General features: G+C 43.7%; 1 protein-coding gene across 1 annotated transcript in view; it reads right to left on the bottom strand.

Moving 5' to 3' along the window:
• The window catches only part of AACS (acetoacetyl-CoA synthetase), a 36,870-nt gene that overhangs the window by 14,458 nt on the left and 1,009 nt on the right, over positions 1 to 21,403 (bottom strand). Inside the window, exons 2-8 of the mRNA XM_066562182.1 lie at positions 18,998 to 19,101; positions 15,874 to 15,994; positions 14,030 to 14,143; positions 7,777 to 7,874; positions 3,996 to 4,110; positions 3,420 to 3,501; positions 3,166 to 3,313 (exon numbers count right to left, since the gene is read on the bottom strand). Coding sequence (XP_066418279.1) covers positions 3,166 to 3,313; positions 3,420 to 3,501; positions 3,996 to 4,110; positions 7,777 to 7,874; positions 14,030 to 14,143; positions 15,874 to 15,994; positions 18,998 to 19,101 — 782 coding nt within the window. The remainder of the gene's footprint in view (positions 1 to 3,165; positions 3,314 to 3,419; positions 3,502 to 3,995; positions 4,111 to 7,776; positions 7,875 to 14,029; positions 14,144 to 15,873; positions 15,995 to 18,997; positions 19,102 to 21,403) is intronic.

The raw sequence follows: 21,403 nt of genomic DNA, 5'->3' as shown, positions 1-21,403 counted from the left end.
AGTCATAGTGAAACTATTAAGAGCCTCATAAGCATGAAACAAGATTTACACCGAAAGAAAACAGATTACAGATAAACATTCAAAATGAAAAAGGAGAGTCATAAAACTGGCACATGCTTCGGGAGAAAAAGCAGAAAACATTAAATAAAAATAAAGGAGTAAATCTTATTTTCACTGCTCAAAGGAAGCAGGTTTAAATTCACCTACTGCTGTTTGAACACCCTCAGCTGTCACAACGCTGCCATCTAGCTACAGCTGCCATCTCCTACAGCTGAAAACCACCCAAAAATCGGGATTTAGCAACACTGTGTCAAACTGAATCGGTAAGGTTGCCAAAAGAATTGCAGGTGTTTACATAATTACTGCATTTATAAAGGAAAGCCCATTGTTCCTGCAGGAGATTCTGAAAGAGCCACACAAAATATCAAAATTAAAAGTTACATTCATTTCAGATAAATACTGGCTTTCTTTTTCCTTCATTTAGTTTTTGCTACTTCGCAGCTTGGAACCAAAAGGGGATTTCTGAGAATGGTTTTAGGTATAGGCTGTGAACAATTTCCCTGCAAAACCTGGTACCTCTCAGGCTGGAAACAAAAGGACTTGGGAGAAGGCAGAGCTGCTCTAAACCCACAGCCCAAAACCCTCTCTTGAGTTAATTTATAGGATTCATTTATTTATAGGACTTGTACAACCCTGAGCATTTATCACCTCACAGCAGATCTGGCAGCTGATAAAACTCCCTGGTCTGCTGCTCCTCCTGGGGGCCAGGCCAGGCTGGTGAAGTGCTGAACATCTGGAGAGTGAGCCCAGCTGTGCAGAGCCCCAGCAGGGCAGGAGGAGCAGGGCTGGGCACTGCCACACTCAGAGGGCCAGGGCAGCAAACAGCCCCTGGGGGATCTGCCTGCAGCTGCACAGGGATCTGCAGCACTGCAGAGCTTTAAACACAGGCCTTGCAAGTCCTTGAGATGGACAGATGGGAACTGAAGAGGATTTGAGCTCCAAATTCTCTCCTTGGATAGCTGGGAGCGGGGAATAACTGCAAAGGGGCCTGGTAGGAATGAGGCAAGAACCACCAATGATTTTAGGACTAAAGAAGAACAATTACTAACGTTGTTCTGCAGCACACCCAACTGGTCAAAACCACACAGCTTTTCTTCCAGGATCAAAAAGAAATCCTACTCCTCTGAGCCACCATTTTTAAAATCATCTCCCATGCCCTGGCTTCATTTTCTTTGTTTATGGATGTCATTTCACTGTGTAGCAAAATAACAGACCAGAAACTTACTGCAGAATTAGATAAACTGGGTTGTGAACTTAAAGTAAGCTGCCTGTTGGCATCTAATAATCAGTACAGTAACAAACCAGCATTGGAGCACACTATAAATAAGCAATAATTGAAATGTCTTCACCAAAATGTCATCTCTTCTTGCTGTTTTCACTACCAGAAACACATTTGGTTTAAACTAAAGCTGGAAAATAAAACAAGGACAGTAGGCTAATTCTGCTTTTTTAAAAATTAAATCAATGCAAATCATCCTATTAATTCCAGTGGAAACAAGATTAAGCCTAGAACAAACAGACAAAGCCAATCAAGTGTGTAAAAGACATCTAAGAATTGATTTGCATGGACTTTGTGTAGGCCCTATTCAAACACTGAGGTCCCTAACTCAACAATTTGCTTTTCAGCCAGAGGTGCTAGCACCACCAAAAAAAAAAAAAAATCATTCTGCACCACAACTACAGAGCTGCTCAGTGGAAACAGAATCATCACAAACAATAGATCTTACTCATCCATCCACCCAGCAAGGATGAGTAGTCTGGACTTAAACTCTAAGGGAGCTCTGCACATGATTCAGCTGGAGAGCAGAGTCATGACTCAGGGCAAGCTAACAGGTAACATGGGAAAAGAAAGAACTTTGCAAGAGAAAACTCCCATTTTCTGGTCTACAGCTATTTTTCATCTCTACTGTTTATCACCCATCACTGAACAAAACACCTGTCCTGTTTTAGCTAATCCACCTCTGCAAGTATTTACCCAGTCTAAAGCCAGCACAGCTTCAAAACAGCTGTCAGACTTCAAAACCCACCTCCTTTCTTCTTGCCAAACACTGGATTTGTGTCCCAAAGGGACCATTTGGTACTGCCTGCTATGATCTCCTGCTGATTGATAACACAAAGCAGAGTGTTTACAGCAGCAGGGGATTTGTCTGGGGGCAAATCCTCCAGTCCCTGCCATCAAAGAGAGGCAAGAACACCCACACTGGGGGCACAGCATCAAAGGATGCTGCCCTCAGGCCACCCAGCCCTGCAGGATGCTCACCCTGACTTGCAGAGCAAACAGCAGAGATGAGGGACTGGCTAAAAGCTGTGCAGTTCCATTTACACACATCCTGCCTGCCCTAAATGGGAAAAATCTGCCTTTTATTAAGGATTATAGCAGAATTCAAGTTTCAACAATTGCTGCAATCACTTCCTCTATTTTAAGAGCTTTGGAACATCAATAGCAAGTGGAAAGCACATGAGCAAGGGTCATTCTGGCACCAAAATCAGATATTATCTTCAGCCACAACCAGACACTGCCTCAGGCAGTTTCCATGCAATGCAAAACCTACACTCAAGGAGATTCCAACTCTTTAGCTTCCTTCCTTAAAGGACTGGTGAGGATGACATACTCTAAACCCTTAAACAAGAAGTAATGTTCAAGGTAAAAAGTGATCCAGGTAATAAAAACTGCAAGCTCCCTATGGGCCTCAAGCTAACCATGTCCAAAAATCAGTTGCAAACACCCAACTGAAGTTCTTTGGCTTTTCTTCTTCAAATCTCTGAGATCCTCAAATATCTGAGATTCAGTTCACATCTGTCCATCTCAAATATCAGTCAGGCCACTTCTACTGGTGCTTTTGTGAATGACACTTGCTCTCAGGAAACACCTGGAATCTGAAAGGTCTCCACACCGATTTCTAAACCAAAGTATTTACTGTCCTTTCCAATCCACACTTGCTTTCAAATAGCCACTAACAAATAAAAAGCTTCACTGTCAAGTTACTGAGAAACCAACAGCAATCAATTCTTCCTTAAAATCCATCACAGAGTGATGCTGTTACAGGCAAAATGTAAGGCAAGCAGCAAAGCCCAGGCAGTGCAGCCCCAGGAGGGAGGACATACCCCTGCTGAGTGAACCATGCATTTTGGTGCCCCTGTGGTGCCTGAGGAATACATGATAAAGAGAGGATGGCTGAAAGGCAGCTGCTCAAACTCCAGCTGGGGAGCCTGGTCTCCTTTCCCAGTGGCAAGGAAGTCTTCTAAAAAGACACTGCATAAGAAGGAGGGGGGAAAAAAGGAACATTTCAAAACTTTCTGAAAGCATTACCCCAGCCCATGTGTAAGATCACCTCTGTACCCAGCAGTGCTCCCATTACCTGTTTGGAATCTTAGAAATATCTATGGTTTCTCTTGAAGATACATATGGAATCACCACCACTTTCTTTAGGTCTGGAAGCCCTGGAAGAAGGAAGAAAATTATTTCCTACATTCAGTTACATAAGCAAAGGTCTGTTCTGCCTGATTGCATCATGCAGTGTAATGCACCAAGTAACAGAAATAATTCTGATGCACTGGGTATTGAAATCCCAGAGGACTGAATTGTTACCCAAGATGTAATTTCCTCAATGCTGCCAGCCTTTTATGTGTAAAGCTGCAAGCCTTAGTGCTGTAATACCTCCCCATTTGTCTTCAGCAGCACTTTGCTTGAGCTTAAAAACACCATCATCAGCCCCTGCTCCCACTGCTGGCTAATTTCTGATGATCTATTAAAGTTAAGCAAGCAGAAGACTGTCAAAATTACAGAGAAGACCATTCAGCTTTTACCCAAATCTGTTCTGAAAGCCTCAGTGGCCACTGTGACACTGTAAAGAAGAAAGGACAGCAACAAGCAGTGGCAGGGCAGGCTCTAAGTGCTCACAGAGCCACAGAGCAGGTGGGATGCAGTGAAATACCTTTTACCACCCTCAGCAGCTTCTCCAAGTGGTTGTGCTCTTTGCCATTGTATATAACAGCTTCAACAGAGAAGATGAGCTTGGGCTGAATTTGGGAAAATCTGTCCAGTACACCCTAGGGATAAAGAGAAAAATGTGTTAAAAAAATGAAATTAACTGCTACAGTAGGAAAAATGTGTTAAAAAATGAAATTAACTGCTACAGTAGGAAACTTCAGTGGGTGCTAAATACACATTTCAAAACAAGCAAGGAATAAGGACTAGAATTAACAGCAGAGTTGTTAAAAGACTGCCTGCTTGTCCTTCACTCACACAAGATCTCTGAAACACAACAGGTTTGTAACAATCTATTTCATGATCCCCAACCAGATCACAATGACAAAACCCCCACGGATCACTTAGGGAAGGGCCAAGCTCATATAGTCCTAAACAGCTAAAAAATCACCTTGCAGGTTAGACTGGACTCATGTGAGGAGGAGAAGGAGCTGTGATGTGAGCAGAATTGGGCACCTGGTGCCCATGGAGGTGCCCAGGACTCCTGCTGCACCTGCAGGAGGAGCCCCATGTGCCCCCAGCTGCTCTGACAGAGCACCAGGGCTGGGGGACCAACAGCATCCTGGGGAGAGGCACTGATGGGGTCAGGGGCTCCCACATGAGCTGGCAGCTTTGTTCTGCCACCATTAACACAGGCAACCTCACCACTGGAGTTTTAGCAAAACAAATTGATGTTGAACACACACAGACTACCAACAAAAGATACCACAGCTCCTTTAGTATCTCTGCAGCACAACACATGTAAATGCTAAATTTTCAGGTGTCTCCTCCAGCTTCCACAGTGTTCAGTAATTTACCACAGCTATCATCCTATTTGAGATTAAAACCCCACTGGCATTTACTGTTTCCATGTACACTGCATGCAGCAGCCTACCAGAAATGGATCTTTTTGTATTCAACAGCAAGAAGCAAATCCTTTCAATAAAAGCTCTCAGCACACTGATATTCCAACCTCTCTAGCTCCATTACTTGAAGCATTAAGAAGTACAAGATTACACAATACTGTAAAATTGTCAGCTAAGTCTTCAAGAACAATCTCCTAAATCATGTTGCAGAAATCAGACTTGAGTCATCTGCTTATTCTTCCCAGCATTCTTTATTTTTCTGTTTTCTATTTTGCCCTCTACATTGCAGCGAAAATGAGAAACAAATTATTACCAAATCTGAATAAGAAAGCAAAAACATCACGATCAACTCATCTCTGTTAAACTCCTTTCCAAGCTGAGCTGCTCAGCATTGCAAAAAAAAAAAAAAAAAATCTGCTGCAAAAGGACAGGAGTTCTGTCCTGGCAATGCCTCCATGCCACAGAAAAGCACAGGAGTGGGATATGACCAAATATAAATATATTAGCTGAGAATGTCACTTAACAGCTTTCCCTCCTATCAAACATGTATTTCCTTGTCCTTGTTCACATTATAAGAAAATACAGTGACAATGCACTGACATTCAAATTTATCAACTATTTTAAAATAAGAAATTACCAGAATCTGTTCTGGTGACAGAAGAAGTTTTCAAGAAGCCCCTGGTGCGTTACCTAACAAACTCAAATGGAGATTTATAATTAATACATTACAGTTACTCCCTAAGGGAGCATGCAGTCAGATTTGCTGCTTCTTTGGTAAATTCTCTGCCTCCTCCTTTGCTCCATTCCCAGGAACAGAGCAAGCAGCCACACTTGTGTGCATTTGTACACGTGTGCACAGCCCCACGCTGAGCACAGGGCACACACATCTCATCTCCATCATGCCTATGTTTAAAAATTCAGAGCAATGAGCACTAAGGGGACTCTAAAGAGAAGAATCAAATCTGAAGAGAAGTGTGAATCAGAAGAGAGATGGCTCCAGCTCTCAGGGTCCTACCAAACCTGCTAGCACACCCAGTCAGATTCATTAGCACTGGCAGCACCAAATCCCACAGGGCAGCCTGCTCTGACACAAAGGCAACACAAACAGATGGAACGTGTGCAATTGCTACACTGCAACTCCAACCCAACCAGATGGCTCAGCAAGGAATTCCTTCCACAAAAAGCTCAGGTGTAGCAGACATGGCTCGTTCTATTCCAGTTCAGTCCAAAAAACTGTGCAGGGCCCCCCAAATGGAGCTGAACTGAGCTCACCAAAGGCTCCTCAGCCAGTTCTGGGAGCAGAGCTTCTTCATGAACTTACAAATCCAACCATTGCTCATGCCCAGGCCAGCACTTTGCCATTAATTGATGGGAATGGGTAACAGGGAGCAGAGAGATGAAGCAGCAGCTGCCAAGAGTGGTGAGGTGCGTGGGAGGCAGCTCAGTGGTGCTCTGACAGCAACTTCCTCAAGGCTTGAAGCCTTTGGAGGGATGGCATTCAGAGCCTGCAGTGTGTAGGCAGCTCTGAGGAGTGACATTTCTGAGCTTCACAAAACACACACACACAATTGGACTTCAGATGCTGAAAATGCTACACTATTCCCCCAAGCACAAAAATCTTTGTGTATATTAACACGACTGATGCAACTTCACAAAAAGAGGAATAGCTTTTGCTCAGGGTGGAAGCCAGTGTCTCTGAGGGCCTCTGCTGATCTCCTTCATGATTTTAGGATTTGAATTCATGCCAACACACGCTGCCAAAGGAAAATAAATGATATTGATGGCACTGCAGTTCCAAGGCCAAGTTCCATTAAAAAGCTATCACAAAAAACAAAAAGCTGGGCACTGAAAACAACAGCACACCAACATGGACAGAAAACATACCAGCCCTTTGTAATGCAAGTAAAGTGAGCAATCTTCCCCCACATAAGAGATCAAATCACATTGCACAAAACACTCCATACCATCATTTTCTGAGCAAGCAGAAAATATTTGTAGAACAGATTGATCATTACATGCTGTAATGATTTTTTTTAATCATTTTTTTCCCAGTGATACACCCCCAAGTGTAAGAACATGGAATGCTGCTGCCCTCTAGTGCTAATCCAGGAATGATTAATCCATACATTTCCCAGACACTGGGGTTAAACACTGAAATTGAGGGGTTTTTCTAAAAACATTGTTCTTTGCACTGTGCAATTCAAAACCACTGCATTTTTCATATGTAAACTTTTAGATAGAAGAAAGGTTTAATATCCCCCTTAGAAGTTTAGATCCATTGTTGATGTGTGCTAAAAACTTTCCAAAAGAAGCAGAACACATTCCCAAAGCTGCCAGGGCACATCTGTTTGGATGTCATAATTTCCCACACAGCATTGTGTGTGAAACACAGCATTGATTTCTACACTACCAAGAGTTAATCAGGTTAGTGATATTAGTATGAAATTCCTCACTGCTGGCAAATAAAGCCTGGTGGAACAGACCAACCTGGGTGGTGCTGAGTTCACCCTGACAGGAGGCAAAGGATGGGACTACTTGGGCAAAGAAATTGGGAGTGTGGAAACTGGAGTGTGGCTAAGCCTGGGGCAGGGTTTGGGAAGAAGAGCCAAGCTCAGACTGCACTGCTGCTCATTTGCACATTTAATATGGTAAAAGCTCACCAAGACAATGGAGTGCATGTGAAGATATCCCAAGAGTGAGCAGCTGAAGCCTCTCAAATCCCCCAGGTGCAGATCAGCAGCGACACTGACAGCAGCAGGAAAAGCTGCAGAGTGCTGGGCTGTGCCAGGAGGTGGCAGCAAGGCTGAAGGGACAGAAGCCATCTGCCACCTGAACTCACCACCCTCAGCAAGGGCTGCTCTGCACAGGCACCGGGCTACTCACGTTAATGCCAAAGTCTGGGGAGGTGGAGCTCCAGATGGCACCAATGCTTGCAGCTGCCAGCATTGCCTCCACTGCGTGGATGCTGTTGGGCAAGTAACCTAGGGCAGAGGGGAATGGTTAGAGATGGAACAACACTAAAATAGATATAATAGATACAGTGAACAGGTTTTAAAAATGCAAAATCCTAGGCTGAAGCACCCTTTGAAGTTTTCCACACAATCAATGTCGTACCTTGAAGCCAAATCAGTTACACAAGGAGTTAGTAATAAATTCATTTATAGAACTATTTGTATCGGGGCTTTTATCTACAATATTACTCCAAATTTACAAGTAATCCTGCTTAATTAATAAGCCTTTCAGGATAAGAGGGCAGCACAGGAAAAAAGTAACTGGGAGAGAAAATTAGTGCATTGATTAGGGTACACAGGGACTGAGAACACAGCAGCATGCAGGGGCACAGAACAAGACTGCAGGAACAGCCACCAGAGAAAGAACCAGTATCTGTAAGGAAAGATTATAAATAGCTCAAGAGCAGAGATTCAGCTTCACCAAGCTAAATGTTGGCTGGTAGACACTGCCAGAATCCTTAACACAAACAAGCAAAACCAGTGTCTCAGCTGATAAGGGAGTAACAGAGTGGGACAAGCCCTGCAACATTCCCACACAAATGCGGCCCTTCAGGTTTCTCTCATTAGCTTGCAGCAAGATTTCAAGATTTAAATTCAATTTATCACGGCATAGAGAATAAATTAATGTCAAGAAAGTCAGATTTTAGTTTCAGTGAGCTCAATTTGAGCAACTCTCCAGAAGGGGCTGGGTGCCTGAGTCTGACTCTGCACTGCTCAGAATTCAGCCCACAAATTAAAAGGTACAACTGGAATTCACAAACTACACTGAGATGGATCAAAGACCTGGAGCTTCAGATCACCTTTCTTAAGCCACCAAAAAGACATCCAAGTACTTTAAAAAAAGCACAGGATGGGCCTAATTGCAGTACTCTGACATCTAATTAGAATGTCACATGTGAAAGCAGAAGTTAAATGGCAATAAAAGAGCTTTCCAGCCTGTTCAGCAGCAGGGGTGGGCACTGAGATCTTGGACTGCAGGTGCACCACAAGGATCTACAGCCAGCAAACATTCAACAGTGCAAACTCCTCAAAGAATAATATTTATGGATGTACATTTCAGGACAGGAACTCAGATCTTAATAGCAATTCCCGCTATGTTAATATTACAGTTAGGAAGGTACCAAGATGGATTTTTGTGAGGTTTTTCTACATTGCTTGAAAAAGGATGGTTTTTTTTTTTCAACTTTGTAAAAAGTGAACTTTAAGTCTTAAACTGAGATTTCTGCTCATTGAAAACATCAGTGAAATCAGTTTAACCAGCAGTGTCACTGCAGTTACTGAGAGCTGCTGTGCTTTTGGGAGCAGTAACTTTTAAAACAGTATTATGACTTAAGCCCAACAATTTCTGGAAAACACACAACTGTGAATAAAAGCTCCATGCCATGCTAAGATATAAATTGCTCCCTAGAACTGCCTACAGCTTATAGTGGTTTGTTCAGTGAAGTTCTTAAGCACATGAAGTACAGCAAAAGCTCATGCCCATAAAAGCATTATTTATTTTGCTATTTTCCCCTTGGGGTCAAGGTTTATACAAAGGCACAGTATCCCAAAATCTCAGTGATTGCTCTTTTAAGACAAATATTCCTCCCTAAATAATTTGAAATTTATGAACCAGAACAGACCAAAATGTCATTTGATGTGACGAAAGCAGTTCTTTAATCGATGCCAAATATTTCCACTGAGCATTTCTTGGATGGGATCATCAGGGGGCCAGAGTGCAAGGAAAACAGAGCTCTCCCTGTGCTTTGGAGCAGTTGTTACTTTGCCACAAGCTTCAGTTCTGTTCTAAGCAATTCTCCTTTTCACCTTTCCACACAAAAGCCCTCAGGGCAAGATCACAGCTCTCTGCTGATTGTTGTGAGGCAGACAATGAAATCATTGCTTTCATCTGTCAGCTGCCTTGGAGTGGTGGTTGAGTTTTGGAGGATGCCAGCCAGAAGTGCCCAAAGGTACAAACCATGCTCAGCAACTGCCTCTGCATTTCTGTGCCTTCACCTGACCCCAGAGCCTTGCTGCTCTCTGGGCTCTCACAGATTTGTCCCAACTCCACCACAGATAAAAATGTGAGTCAGTTCTGGCTGGAGATGCTCCAAACACAGCAGAGGAAGAACTCATCTCCTTTCCTCTTAACAGCTAAATGACACAAACTACTTCTCCTGCCAGTCTTTCGGATTAATACAAGATTCTCATTTAGAAGTAAAGTTAATTTTTTCTTGCTGCCCCATCTGAGATCCTCCAGCTGATCACAACTCCATCATGCATGGAAAGCTCCCTGCATTTGTCTGTGCCCCTGGAGATTCCAGCACACCCCTCAGGGCACTCAGGGGGCTGACACAGCCACCCAGGGTCTAAATTTGAACAAACAGGAACACTGCAGACAAAGAGGATCAAAAAGGGAACTTCTTCAGCTGCATTAGCATCAGAGCAGTGACCACTGTGCAAAGCTCTGTATTATAGAATAATGGTACTGCTGATTTAAATATTTATCATGTTTGCTCATATATTTAACTAGGGCCTCTGTGTTCCTTGATAAAATATTTCAGTTAAGGATCAAAACTAGGATTTGTCAGCATGGGCAAGGCTACAGAAAGTATTTCTCTATCTCTGAATCTTTCCTTACCCCTTTCTTGAAGGTGGTAAGAAAGGTAGAAACTACCTTCTGTTATCAGAAAGAAAAGGATCTGCCTCCTTTGGGTGAACTGGAAAGCAACTGAATAAAGGGCTCAAAATTCAGGAGCTGGGAACTCATCAAGCAGGAATATCAGAGTATCACACACAGGGGTCCCAGCAGCACTCCTCCTGACTGAGAAAAATGTATAGTCTCCATAAAAACAGAGAAATGAAAGCTTTACCTGACATAAAACCTGTGAAATCTCTAAGCAGGACAAGCAGCATTTTAAAAACACTGTCTGGATTTTTTTTAAGAGGCACTTACAGCCTGATCTGCTCAGGACTAAGTGCCTCAGCATTTTCTGTCAGTTGCTATTTGCTTAATCTAGCACACACCAAGATTACACTTACATGTGTTCATCCACACTGCAGCACCTCACCAACAAAATAGGTAAAAACTGTAGTCCAAAAATTGGATATAATTATGCTGCAAACTATGGCAAAATTCTGATTTCTCAGAGTGCTGAGAACATATTCTGTGCAAGCACCTAATGCCTTCATGAAGTTTAATAAAGGTTTCCTCTTGGAAAAACAGGCACCCAAACATTCAGTTATGTGCATGGATGAAAAAAAAAAAATCAACAATTGAACTGTGACCCTGTATCAAAGGTTTTATCTGAGCCTTGAAAGAATACATCAGGAAGAAGGAAAAGAGGGAGCAGCAACTAAAATATCTTCTAAATGTCTTCTATTACTGAACTACACCAGCTCTCAAAATGAGCAGAATTCAGAGACCAGACTCCTATTTTCCCTTTTCAGCATTTCCTGCTCATGCAGGACTTGCAAATGGCCACCCTGCCCAACAGGAGAGTGGCCTGAAACCATGAGCACCCCTGTAATCGCCTTACAAAGCTTTAAAACCCACGTAAGCAGCAGGGCTAAGGCAGCTGCTATAGATAAAACAGCAGCTCCAGACAATGGAACTCACTGATATTTGCTGAGGATGTTTTTGTGTGGGGAAGATCAGATTGTTGGTAACTGCTGATTTGTAACAGAGCAAAGATGGCTACAGGGATAGAGTAGAAGCAATCCAAAGAGGAGAATCATCCTCCCAGTTGTGTTTTGTTCTATTTTAGTCATTGTCATTTGCCAGATGGCCACTGGAAGACCAGGAGCACCTCACATGTGGATCTGGGAGCTTGCAGTAGGTATTCCATGCCTCTTCCAACTGTTCAAGCATCACTGACAGCACTGCAAGACATCTTCAGAGGAAGAAATATGTTTCACAACACATCTGCTTCAATTATGCTCACTGTTAAGTGCTCTCAGTGAAGGAAAGGGAAGACTGGAGTGAAATCAAGCTGAAGAAAAGTGCTGACACCAGTGCCTGTCCACCCACACTCACCCACCTCCAGCTCCAACATACTATTACTGTCAGGATGCAGCCATAAACTGCACTGCACAAACCAGGGGGGATGTTAAGTGTAATGAGAAGTTAAAGCAGCCTTGTCTTAGAGGCAGCAAAGCGTGGAGATGAAACTCACAGGAAAACAACAGTAAGAGTCATGTGCAATTCTAACAGCTCAGATTTTAAGAGAAAGTGTCAACAAAGGGTGTCAGAACCTGACAGGCTGACTACATGTTAGGCAGCTGTAATGAAGCTCATAGAGTATCTCCTTTCCATTTAAAACCTTTTTTTCAGAAGCAGCAGAAGCATGCCCTGTGTTACTACTATGAAACAGCAAGAATTGCCTTTCCCTCTGCCATCTACTCGAAATTTTGGGACAAATTACATCCTTTTGGATTCTGGCAAGTTCTGGAGAGCCTGATTTTTGGTACAAGTGGGTGTAGGACTCCAGCTTCCCCAGCCAACACTTAATGTCCCTTGCCCAACTCAGATTGGGAAGCTTCAGCCTCTGACTGAAATGTTACACTGGAGCTCTCCCAGGGACTGCCAATACCCTCTGGCATAGCAGAGAAACAGAAGAAAGAAATTGAGACCCCCCCCCCCCATAGAAGTATCTAAAGGGACTTGATTTATACTTTAAAAAAAAGTATCAACTATGCTTTTTAATTTAAATTAGAGGTAAGCCAGCCACCAAAACAAGAAAAATTCCAAACTCAACCAGCCTGCAGTGCTAAACACAACAGTCATTAACTCAAAGGAACTGTTAATAAAATTATAATAGCATTATTAGCAGCACAGGCTACAGCTATATTTCAAGACCATGTTTTCTCCAGCTGCAGAGTACATTTTCCCTGCTGCTGCTGAAGAAATGAACAGATATGACAGCATTAAAGTTGAAAATTGAGATAAAGTCCAAGCATCTCCACCTTGATTCAGACAAACCTCCTCAACTTCACTGTATGGTTCATACCTAATTAAGGATTTAGCTCTAATTCCATGTTAAAAACCAAGCCACCAGCTGTGATAATTTCATGTTTCCAGTTCCAGAGCATACTCAAACCATATGCAAGAAATGAGCTCTACTGAGTAGATTTACATTTCCAGGTCATAGTTGTGGGTTTAAAACTTAGTTTTCAAGACACGTTCAAGTTTGCAGCATGCAGAAAAGAAATCAAGAGTTTCATCACTGTGGGTTTGCATCATGTAAGGATTTACACACACTTCTTTAGGATAATGGCCAAGTGTTGCTCAAACAACACGGGACTCCAGCAGCACAATGACACAAACACCAGAACTGCCAAGGAGGAGCCAAGGAGCTTCAAGGATATTGCAGCTCTGACTTGCACTACACTGCCAAATTAAAGAGTATCAGAGCACACAAAATAGAGGTGAAGCAGCTCAGCTGGGAGATCAAACCCAGCAATTTAGAAATCAATGTAACTCCTTTCCAAGCCTGGACTGCACACTGGACAAGCTGTTCACAGGACAAAAACCTTTTTGTATAGAAAAACACACATGACAGTCTCTTGACAGGAAACATTGCTGCCAAAGATGTGGAGAGCTGCTGCAAGGATCACAGGGTTTAACTCATCTCTGCACTGGTGGCTCGAGCAGTTCCTGCCCAGCAGCTGCTCACTGTCACCACGCTGGGGGCAGGACAGGCTCTCCAGACCTGCAGCTCCCTGAGCACTGGGTCACCCGGGGCCACAGGGTCAGGAACTGCCCGTGGCACCAGCACAACCAACCTTGGACCAGCACTGCCCTGAGTGCCCCCACATCAATCTGCCAGAGCTTGTGGTCAAGGCTCAGCCAGAGGCACAGCTTCCATCTCCTCTGCTTCCACAGAGTGTTTCTGGAGCAGACCTTGGTGAATGAAGCATTTCCCTTCCCCCTTCAGTGCTAGAGAACCCACAGGCTAATCCAGGTTCCTTCCCTCTAGAAATGCATTTCCTACAAATGTAAATACAGCAGCACAAGAGCCTTTTCTTTACCATGTTTATTGAAATTTTCTGTGAAACACTATTTCACAGGCATGTTTCTGTAACTGACTACTCACTTGCACATTTCAAAAAAATTCCACCTCCTGTCCCTTAAGAAAATTACTCACCCACAACTCTGTCTCCTACTTTTACTCCCATCTTCCTCATGGCTGCAGCATACAAAGCTACAGCTTGTCTCAGTTCTTCAAAAGTAACTTTGAGGATTTCTTCTTTGCCCTCCCCTGAGGAAAGAAATTTAAAGCAATCAGAAATCAGGCATTGCAATGTGAGTCTAGTACAAACAACCAATCCTAGGAGAAAGCAATTCTAAGAGAACAGCTGCCACTAATATTTATATTTTTGCTTATGAAGTTGCTCTTATGCTGCACCAAAACCTCTTCTTTTTAATGGGAATCAAGTATTAATCAGTGGTATTTGTTCAGTAGGTCTGAGGGCATTTCTAAAGATGAACACCGCTGCAGAAACACAAACTACTCATGGAGAAAGGTGTGCTCTCAAGGAGGATTCATGGTAAATAGATTGCACTCACCAAGGCTAATTTCAACATGGGAAGAACCTCATTTTCCCTTTTTGCTCAGTTTCTCATCAGGTCTAAGAAGCAGCACAAGCTCAAGTTCAGGTTTTATTACAGCAAGTCAGTGACTAGAAAATCATGCACATCCCAGGCCTGAATTTTGATGTGCTTTTGGAACATCTGCCTTTGCCAATGTAGCACAAAGCAAACAAACCAAACTGGACTCAGCTCCCCTCTGAAAGGATCTGCAGGGCGTTTTCCCTATTGTACTGAATGCCAGGTGTTACATAAGCCCTAACAAACCTAAATGTTATGAAAGTAAAAATCTGTCACCTTGAAGTCCTTTCCTGCACCTCCTCAGTGTGACTGCTGTCCTATTTCCACCAGCCAGAACGTGCCATGAAGAACACACACACACACACCAAGGACAGCACAGGTGAGCTGCACACCCTGCTCCTCTCAGAACAGCTGCCCTCAGCTCATTGCCTTCAGCAGGGAATGGCATTCTTCACTCTTTTGCCTTCTCAGACCTTCACAGCAGTAAATCTGGACTGGGACAAAGCAAGGGAGCAGGCCATGATGCAGAACAGCCCAAGCCCCTGTTCCATGTGGTTCCTAAACTGAGCAGGGACTGCCAGCAGAGCCTGGGCTCCCACAGAGCAACAGGAAATGAGAACTGATCCTGCTCCATGATTAAAGCCCCAGGAGAAGGGGATCACAAAAAAAGACTCACCATGGGAGCCAGGGACAAGTGAAACTGTTTAGGAAAGTTACATTTTCACTCCTAGGCCCTGTGCCATCCCCAGTGAACACAAACCTGAGCCAGGTCCCCCAGCCACCATTCTGACCTAGCAGCAGGGAGTTACCAAGAAATACTCTGACTTAAGAGGTCTTAAGAGGATTAAACACAGCAGAAGGTCACAAAAGAGATGCAGGTGGAAGTCTGCTCACCAGAGGAGCCAACTGCTCATTCCAGCATTCATACAATGATCAACTAGGACACAGTTTTGCTCCTTTTGCTGTCACCACCTTTGATTATGTGACAAAGCAGTTTCTGATACACCTCATGACTTCCTAACAAAAAGACCTACAGAACAATAATCACATGTCAAACCAAGCAATTATGACAAATGTGAAATAACACTTCAAATACTGAGTGATGTTGAACACAGCATGACCTCCACTACCTTAATGCAGCTGAGCACATTCTAATAAAACTTCATTTAGCTTGCAAAGGATTTTCCAGATCTGTATTTCCAGAGCATGCTTTGCTGGGTTTTTTTGCAGAGCTGTATCACAGACTGTGCAGTGTCACTGACTTTATCACCCTGTTTTCTCTCCTCATCCAAACCAGTTTATTTCCATGTTTCATCAGAGCTGTTTCATCAGGCCTAGCCCTGTGAGCAGCAGAGAAACACAAGGCATTGATGTTCTTACTTGCTGCATACAGTGCAATCTTGTCATTGTCCTTGTGCTTCAGGAGATTCTCTGCATAGTTGAGGCGGCTGCCCTTGAACCACTCGGGGATCTCTGCGATGCTTTTGGACGTATCCACCACCTGAAAGAACACACCATCACTGCTGGGCCACTCCAACAAAACTGCTTTTTCACAGCACTCTACAGAAGTCAGCTCAGCAGCTCCAAGCTCTCTGCAGACCCTGTTAGGCAAGAATCACTTCTCCCAGCTCACAGATGGCAAACAGACACTGATCCTGTAATTAGAGGCCTGGAAAGTTTAATTATTTGTCAACTGTCACATGCAAACACGTCATTACAAGAAAACCAGGGAAAGTTCCCTGCTGAGAGTTCTACCTTTGGACCAGCCTTTAATACACAAGTAAAACAAACTATGGGGACTACACCCAGAGCAGGAGATGCACACAGACCTCAGGGACACTGGGGGTTTGCCCCTGGGAACACCCAACTGAGCTACAGCACATGTGAACTCTGTGCCAGGCCCCCCAGCCCAGCTCCCTCTTTGGGGGTGTGAGCATCCACCCTGCCCCACCACCAGTCACAGGGCACAGACACCAACAGCAGGAGCTCACACAGTGGTAATTCAAAAGAATTCATTGTAGAGTCAAATCTAACTGAAGAGTTCCAGCTCTTTATTCAACTTCTCTTTTTTTGAGGATTAGCAGGACCCAACAATCTAATAAACCTGTATTAAGTAACTCCCCACTTAGGATTAAGACATGCAAGGAATTGAAAAATGCATTGAAAAATAATCAAAAATACAGCCAGATGAAATAACTTCTCCCATCCTGAATAATTAAGTCTCAAAGAATTAAACCCCTTCATAAACCACAGGTAAGACTAACTTTAATAACACTGATAGGTAAAGAGCCCCTCAGCAGTAGCCCAAGGTCTAAATTCTTTCCAAAATGTCCCTCTGCTTAGTGATTCAGCTGCTCAGCAGCACATTTCTTTGGAGATCTTTAAATAGAAACTTTATTTTACAGCTGTGTTTTTGAAAGCTTCAGTTGATACCCGCAGGTTCTCTCTCATGGATTGCACATACATTACAGGAACAGCATTCCTTCAGCCCAAGTGAAAGGCTCTTCTGAAAGCCCAGCAAGCCCCAAAATGCACCCCATTCCAGAAAACCCAAAGGTTTTTGCTTTCAGAGCAGCGTATGTATTACTGGAGGCAATCTTAAAATTAACTTATAAGTTAAAACTCATGTTGAAGTGCACTTCTGCATTATTTTATTTCAAATGTATTTTCTAACAAAGGGAGCTCAGATTTCTTTGCACCTAACAATTGGCAAGAACTGAGTTACAACATCTATATCAACTCAGGCTGCACAAATGATTTTTATACTACCACACATTACTGCAGCAATTAGAAGCTGCTCTTAAAACTGACTCATTTCTGACTTCCTCAGCTTGAAGAAAAGTGAGCAGAATGTTTTCAACATTTTCCAGGACAAGTTCCAAAATAACTGGGTTTTTTTCTGAAGAGGAAGCAATCCTTCACAGAGTTTCCAAGAGCTGCACTAGCCCAAGGAGCTGGAGTCACACCCAGTATTCCCACAGGTAACACCTGGGACTCCCAGTTAAGCTCAGTCTTTGGTGCTTTGTGAGATGAACAACCTGATCCCTCCCTGAGAGGCCCCTCCACAGCACCAACAGCTGTCAGGGGCTGCTCATTCAGACACATCCCTCATTCAAAAGCAGCTGCTTGTAAGTGACTCTGCAGTGCCAGTGCTGCCCTGCCAGCACAGCTCTGCACACTGAATTCCTCTGTCCGTGTCACAGGTGACACAGATGTCAGCTGCCACAGAGCAACATCAGCACATCTACATCCTGCACTCAGAACCTTTACCAGGATTAAATAAAATCCTGGCTGCTTTTATTCTGTGCACACAAGGTTTTATTGTTTTTCTTAGAATGACCTGTGGAAGTAGAAGCTGTTTCACTGCTTGAGAACAAAAGAGTCAACTCAAAATTTTTAATTTTTCATTAAAAGTTTTAGTCACCTCAAAACAATGTTTACTTCCAGCAGACAGCCAGGATCAAGCTGTAAGACTTCAAATCAAACTTTTCATCCTTCTAGGTCCCAGAGACCAGCTCAGTTACTCTGACAGTTCCCAGAGTTTGAGTTAAACTTCACATTTTCTGTAGATGCCAAGTGTTGGCAGTGCTCAGACCACACACCTCAAAGCAGGCTAGCTCTTACACTCTTGCTGCATCCTCTCCTCTGAAGGGTGGGTCACATGAAATGAGACACCTGAGCACACTGCCATGGCAGGAAGAACCACTTGATCTACCTTATCAGTACAGAAATCAGTGAAACAGGAAAAGTCAGAAGAAGCTTAGCAGTCCCCTCTGCAGGACTGCCAGCACTCTGAGGGGTCTGGAACAGATGGACTCCAGGCATTAACACAAGTCCAGTCCTCCCTGCTAAATCCCAGGAAGGTTCCAGTGCATCAAGCTGTTCTAGTAATTAGCCCTCAGATGGAAAAGCACAGGGGGATGTTGATATCCTACACCAGGACTATGCAAGGGCTCCACTGGCAAGATCTGCAGAGTCACCTTTCTTCCACAGGAACTCTGTGGCACTGCCTGGTGTTCCACCCGTGCCTCTGTTCAACCACCACCATTTCCTCAGAGATATTTCAAGCCTGCACCTGACTGCAGAGCTTCCACAACCAGTCCTACAAAGCCAGAGGGCAACACTTGTGTTTATCAGGTAAGCTGACTCAGGGAAGGCAAACATGGACTTGACAGAATGCCAGCAGGTACAAAACCAGGATGATGTTCCCTAAGGCAGAAGGCAGTGCACTGGCAGACTCCCCATGAGCAGCCAGGAATGACAAGGTGTGCAAGAGCACAAGGACACCACAGCAGAACTGTTCAGGACAACAAAACTCAAGGGCTTCACTGCCCTAAAGTGTGCCAGCAACAGAACAGCACCATCCACCACACCAGGAAATGCAGGACTAGGCCAATTCCTTGTATCACTTCCCAGAGTTCTAAGAAGAGGTCAAAAGGTTGATTGTAACATCAGGTTATTTCCCTTGGTGTTGCACTTGCTGCAAGATAAGCACTGAACTTACCTCATCGTAGAGGCGAGAGCAGAGGATGTTACTGAACTTCCAGAATTCTGCCCAGAAGTCTGAGTAGGACTCCACTGACCACTGGTACAATTCATCATAGTTGGCTGGAAGCAATAGATATGTGTCAGCATTGTGAGAGAATGACAGGGGTCTACACAAACCATAGTTAGGGAAAGCCCAGATAAAGAAAATTTGTGGCTAAAACAATTAGGAAGATAAATCTGACCCCAGAGTGGATCACCTCTGCCCAAAGCAAGTGACTACAGAACCAACAGAGTCTGCCTGGACACCTGAACAGATGGCAGCACTTCAGCTGACTGCTATGAGCCCTTGGCCACCACAGAGACAGTGACCTTTTCTAAGAACTCCCTGCAATACCTGCACACTGCCCTCCCATCAGTGCAACTGAAGATTAAACAAGTCCTGCTTGTTGACACTTCCTATCTATCAACAGGACCCTTTCACACAGCAAGAGATAAACGAGGCTTCCTGACAAGGGACATTTGCTCTAAGGTGCCAGTCTGGGGCCAAAGCACTCTGATAGCTCAGGGACACAGATTAGAGGCACTCTTTATCCAGCTGTGGCATCAACACCACTGCCACAGGAAGCATGGCTGATTTTCAGTGAATATGAGGTCTGACAGACTGCAGCTCTCCTTTTCATGCTGAAACAGCATGGATGAAGTCAAACAAGATGTTCACTAGCTAGATATTAAGACCATGGCCTGTCATTAAAAACGTGCAAATAAGGAGTTTAAGTCTTCCCTGATAGTGAGACACATGAAGTAATCTGAGGCATGCATAGCAAACCCCACAATTCAAAGTGAATGCTGAAAATTGTGCAAAGCACTTCTAGGTATAAATAACTGAAGCCAATTCTCACTGCAAGCTTGGAAGTGACACTTCCTCATCATGTCCACAATATCTGAAGCTATGCCAGCAACCAATTAAATGTTTCTGCCATCAGTGACAGTAAGTTTCCTGCTCTGCCAACTGTTCCCTATTTGATGCTTTCAGCTAAACCACTCAAAGGCATTTTCACCAATTATCTCTGGTTTTTCAGCCTGTTAACCAGCCAATTGCTGCAAAAGTCATCTTGGCAATCCCTTTTCTAGAAGGAGACCATCTTCCAGCTTTTTAAAAGAAAAATATTCAAAACCATCTCTGCACTGTTACTCACACTTAGCCACTGCTTATCTATTTCCCTACAGTCTGTCCTTTCTATATCTTATTCCCACATCAATCCTTTCCATCAAGGTGAGATTATCCCCATGCTATTATTGATAGACAAGGCAAAGGCTCTTCTATGTAATGCAGATTTTATCCACACATTGCCCAAATCCCAGCCTCTACACACCCTTTTTACACCCCAAAGTTACTCATCACTATCCTCTACTCCACACTTCAGCTGCACAGAGATAAGACGCGACACAAGAAGAATTCAAGTTTCCATCTCCTCCCTTCAAAACCCAATTGCACCACCTGCTCCAAATCATTTGGTACATGCAAGGAGCTACAGGTCACTACTAATTTGGTTTCTTACAGCACAAACAGTTTGTTCTGGTTTGTCTATACAGTTTGTTCCAAATAAGCTTCAGCATGCAAGTCCTTCAGGGTACAGGCCTATTACTCAGCAATCAAACTGATTTTTGTGACTGCATTTTGTTACTGCATTTCCAAGGCCCGGCAGAGGCATTGTCTAAGGGACTATATTGCCCTCAGCTCTCCTCAGAGTCCACATCTTAATGCTGAAGAGCATCCATTCTTTGTTGTGAATAGCACTCATGCCAATGAGCACCAGTGCAAGCCTAATGGAAGCTGACAAAGGTTTCTAAATATACACAGGAATCTACCTTCCAATAGAGAAAGCCACTTCCAAGTGGGATGAAAAGAGTTCTGGTTGTTTCAGCCATAAACACAGGCAGCCCATCTGAAACTACATTTGCTCTTGATTGTCCATGCACCAGTTACATCATTCCATTCAGGAGTTGCCTAAAACCCTGGAATAACTTGCTTCCCATCCAGAAGAAGAGTTAAGACACTACCCACCTGGATTCCAATTAGAAATCACCACAACCAAAAAAAAGACCTGGCTTACCCACACAGTAAGGAAGGTAAGGAAATGTTTCCTAGACATGAACTGCCAGAAGCACTATTGACACTGCTCCCACTCCAGAACGCGCCTGCTCACACCACTGACACCATCATAGACTCACAAACTTCCAAGCCACTTGCCAAAACTACTCCTTTCACCCTCCATCAGACAAATGATTACAGGAGAGCTACACAAGAAACTTACATAGGCCCCAAATACCCAGAGAGAATGATATAAAACTAACTAGTCAGAACTGAAGGGTTTGACTTGCACATGCACTGAAGTTGACCCAGCCCATGATGCAGCTGAGC

Source organism: Molothrus aeneus, chromosome 18, assembly GCF_037042795.1.
Source record: "Molothrus aeneus isolate 106 chromosome 18, BPBGC_Maene_1.0, whole genome shotgun sequence".
Classification (NCBI taxonomy): Eukaryota; Metazoa; Chordata; class Aves; order Passeriformes; family Icteridae; genus Molothrus; species Molothrus aeneus.
Note: the sequence above shows the minus strand (reverse complement) of the source record. Positions and strands in the feature narration are given on the sequence as shown.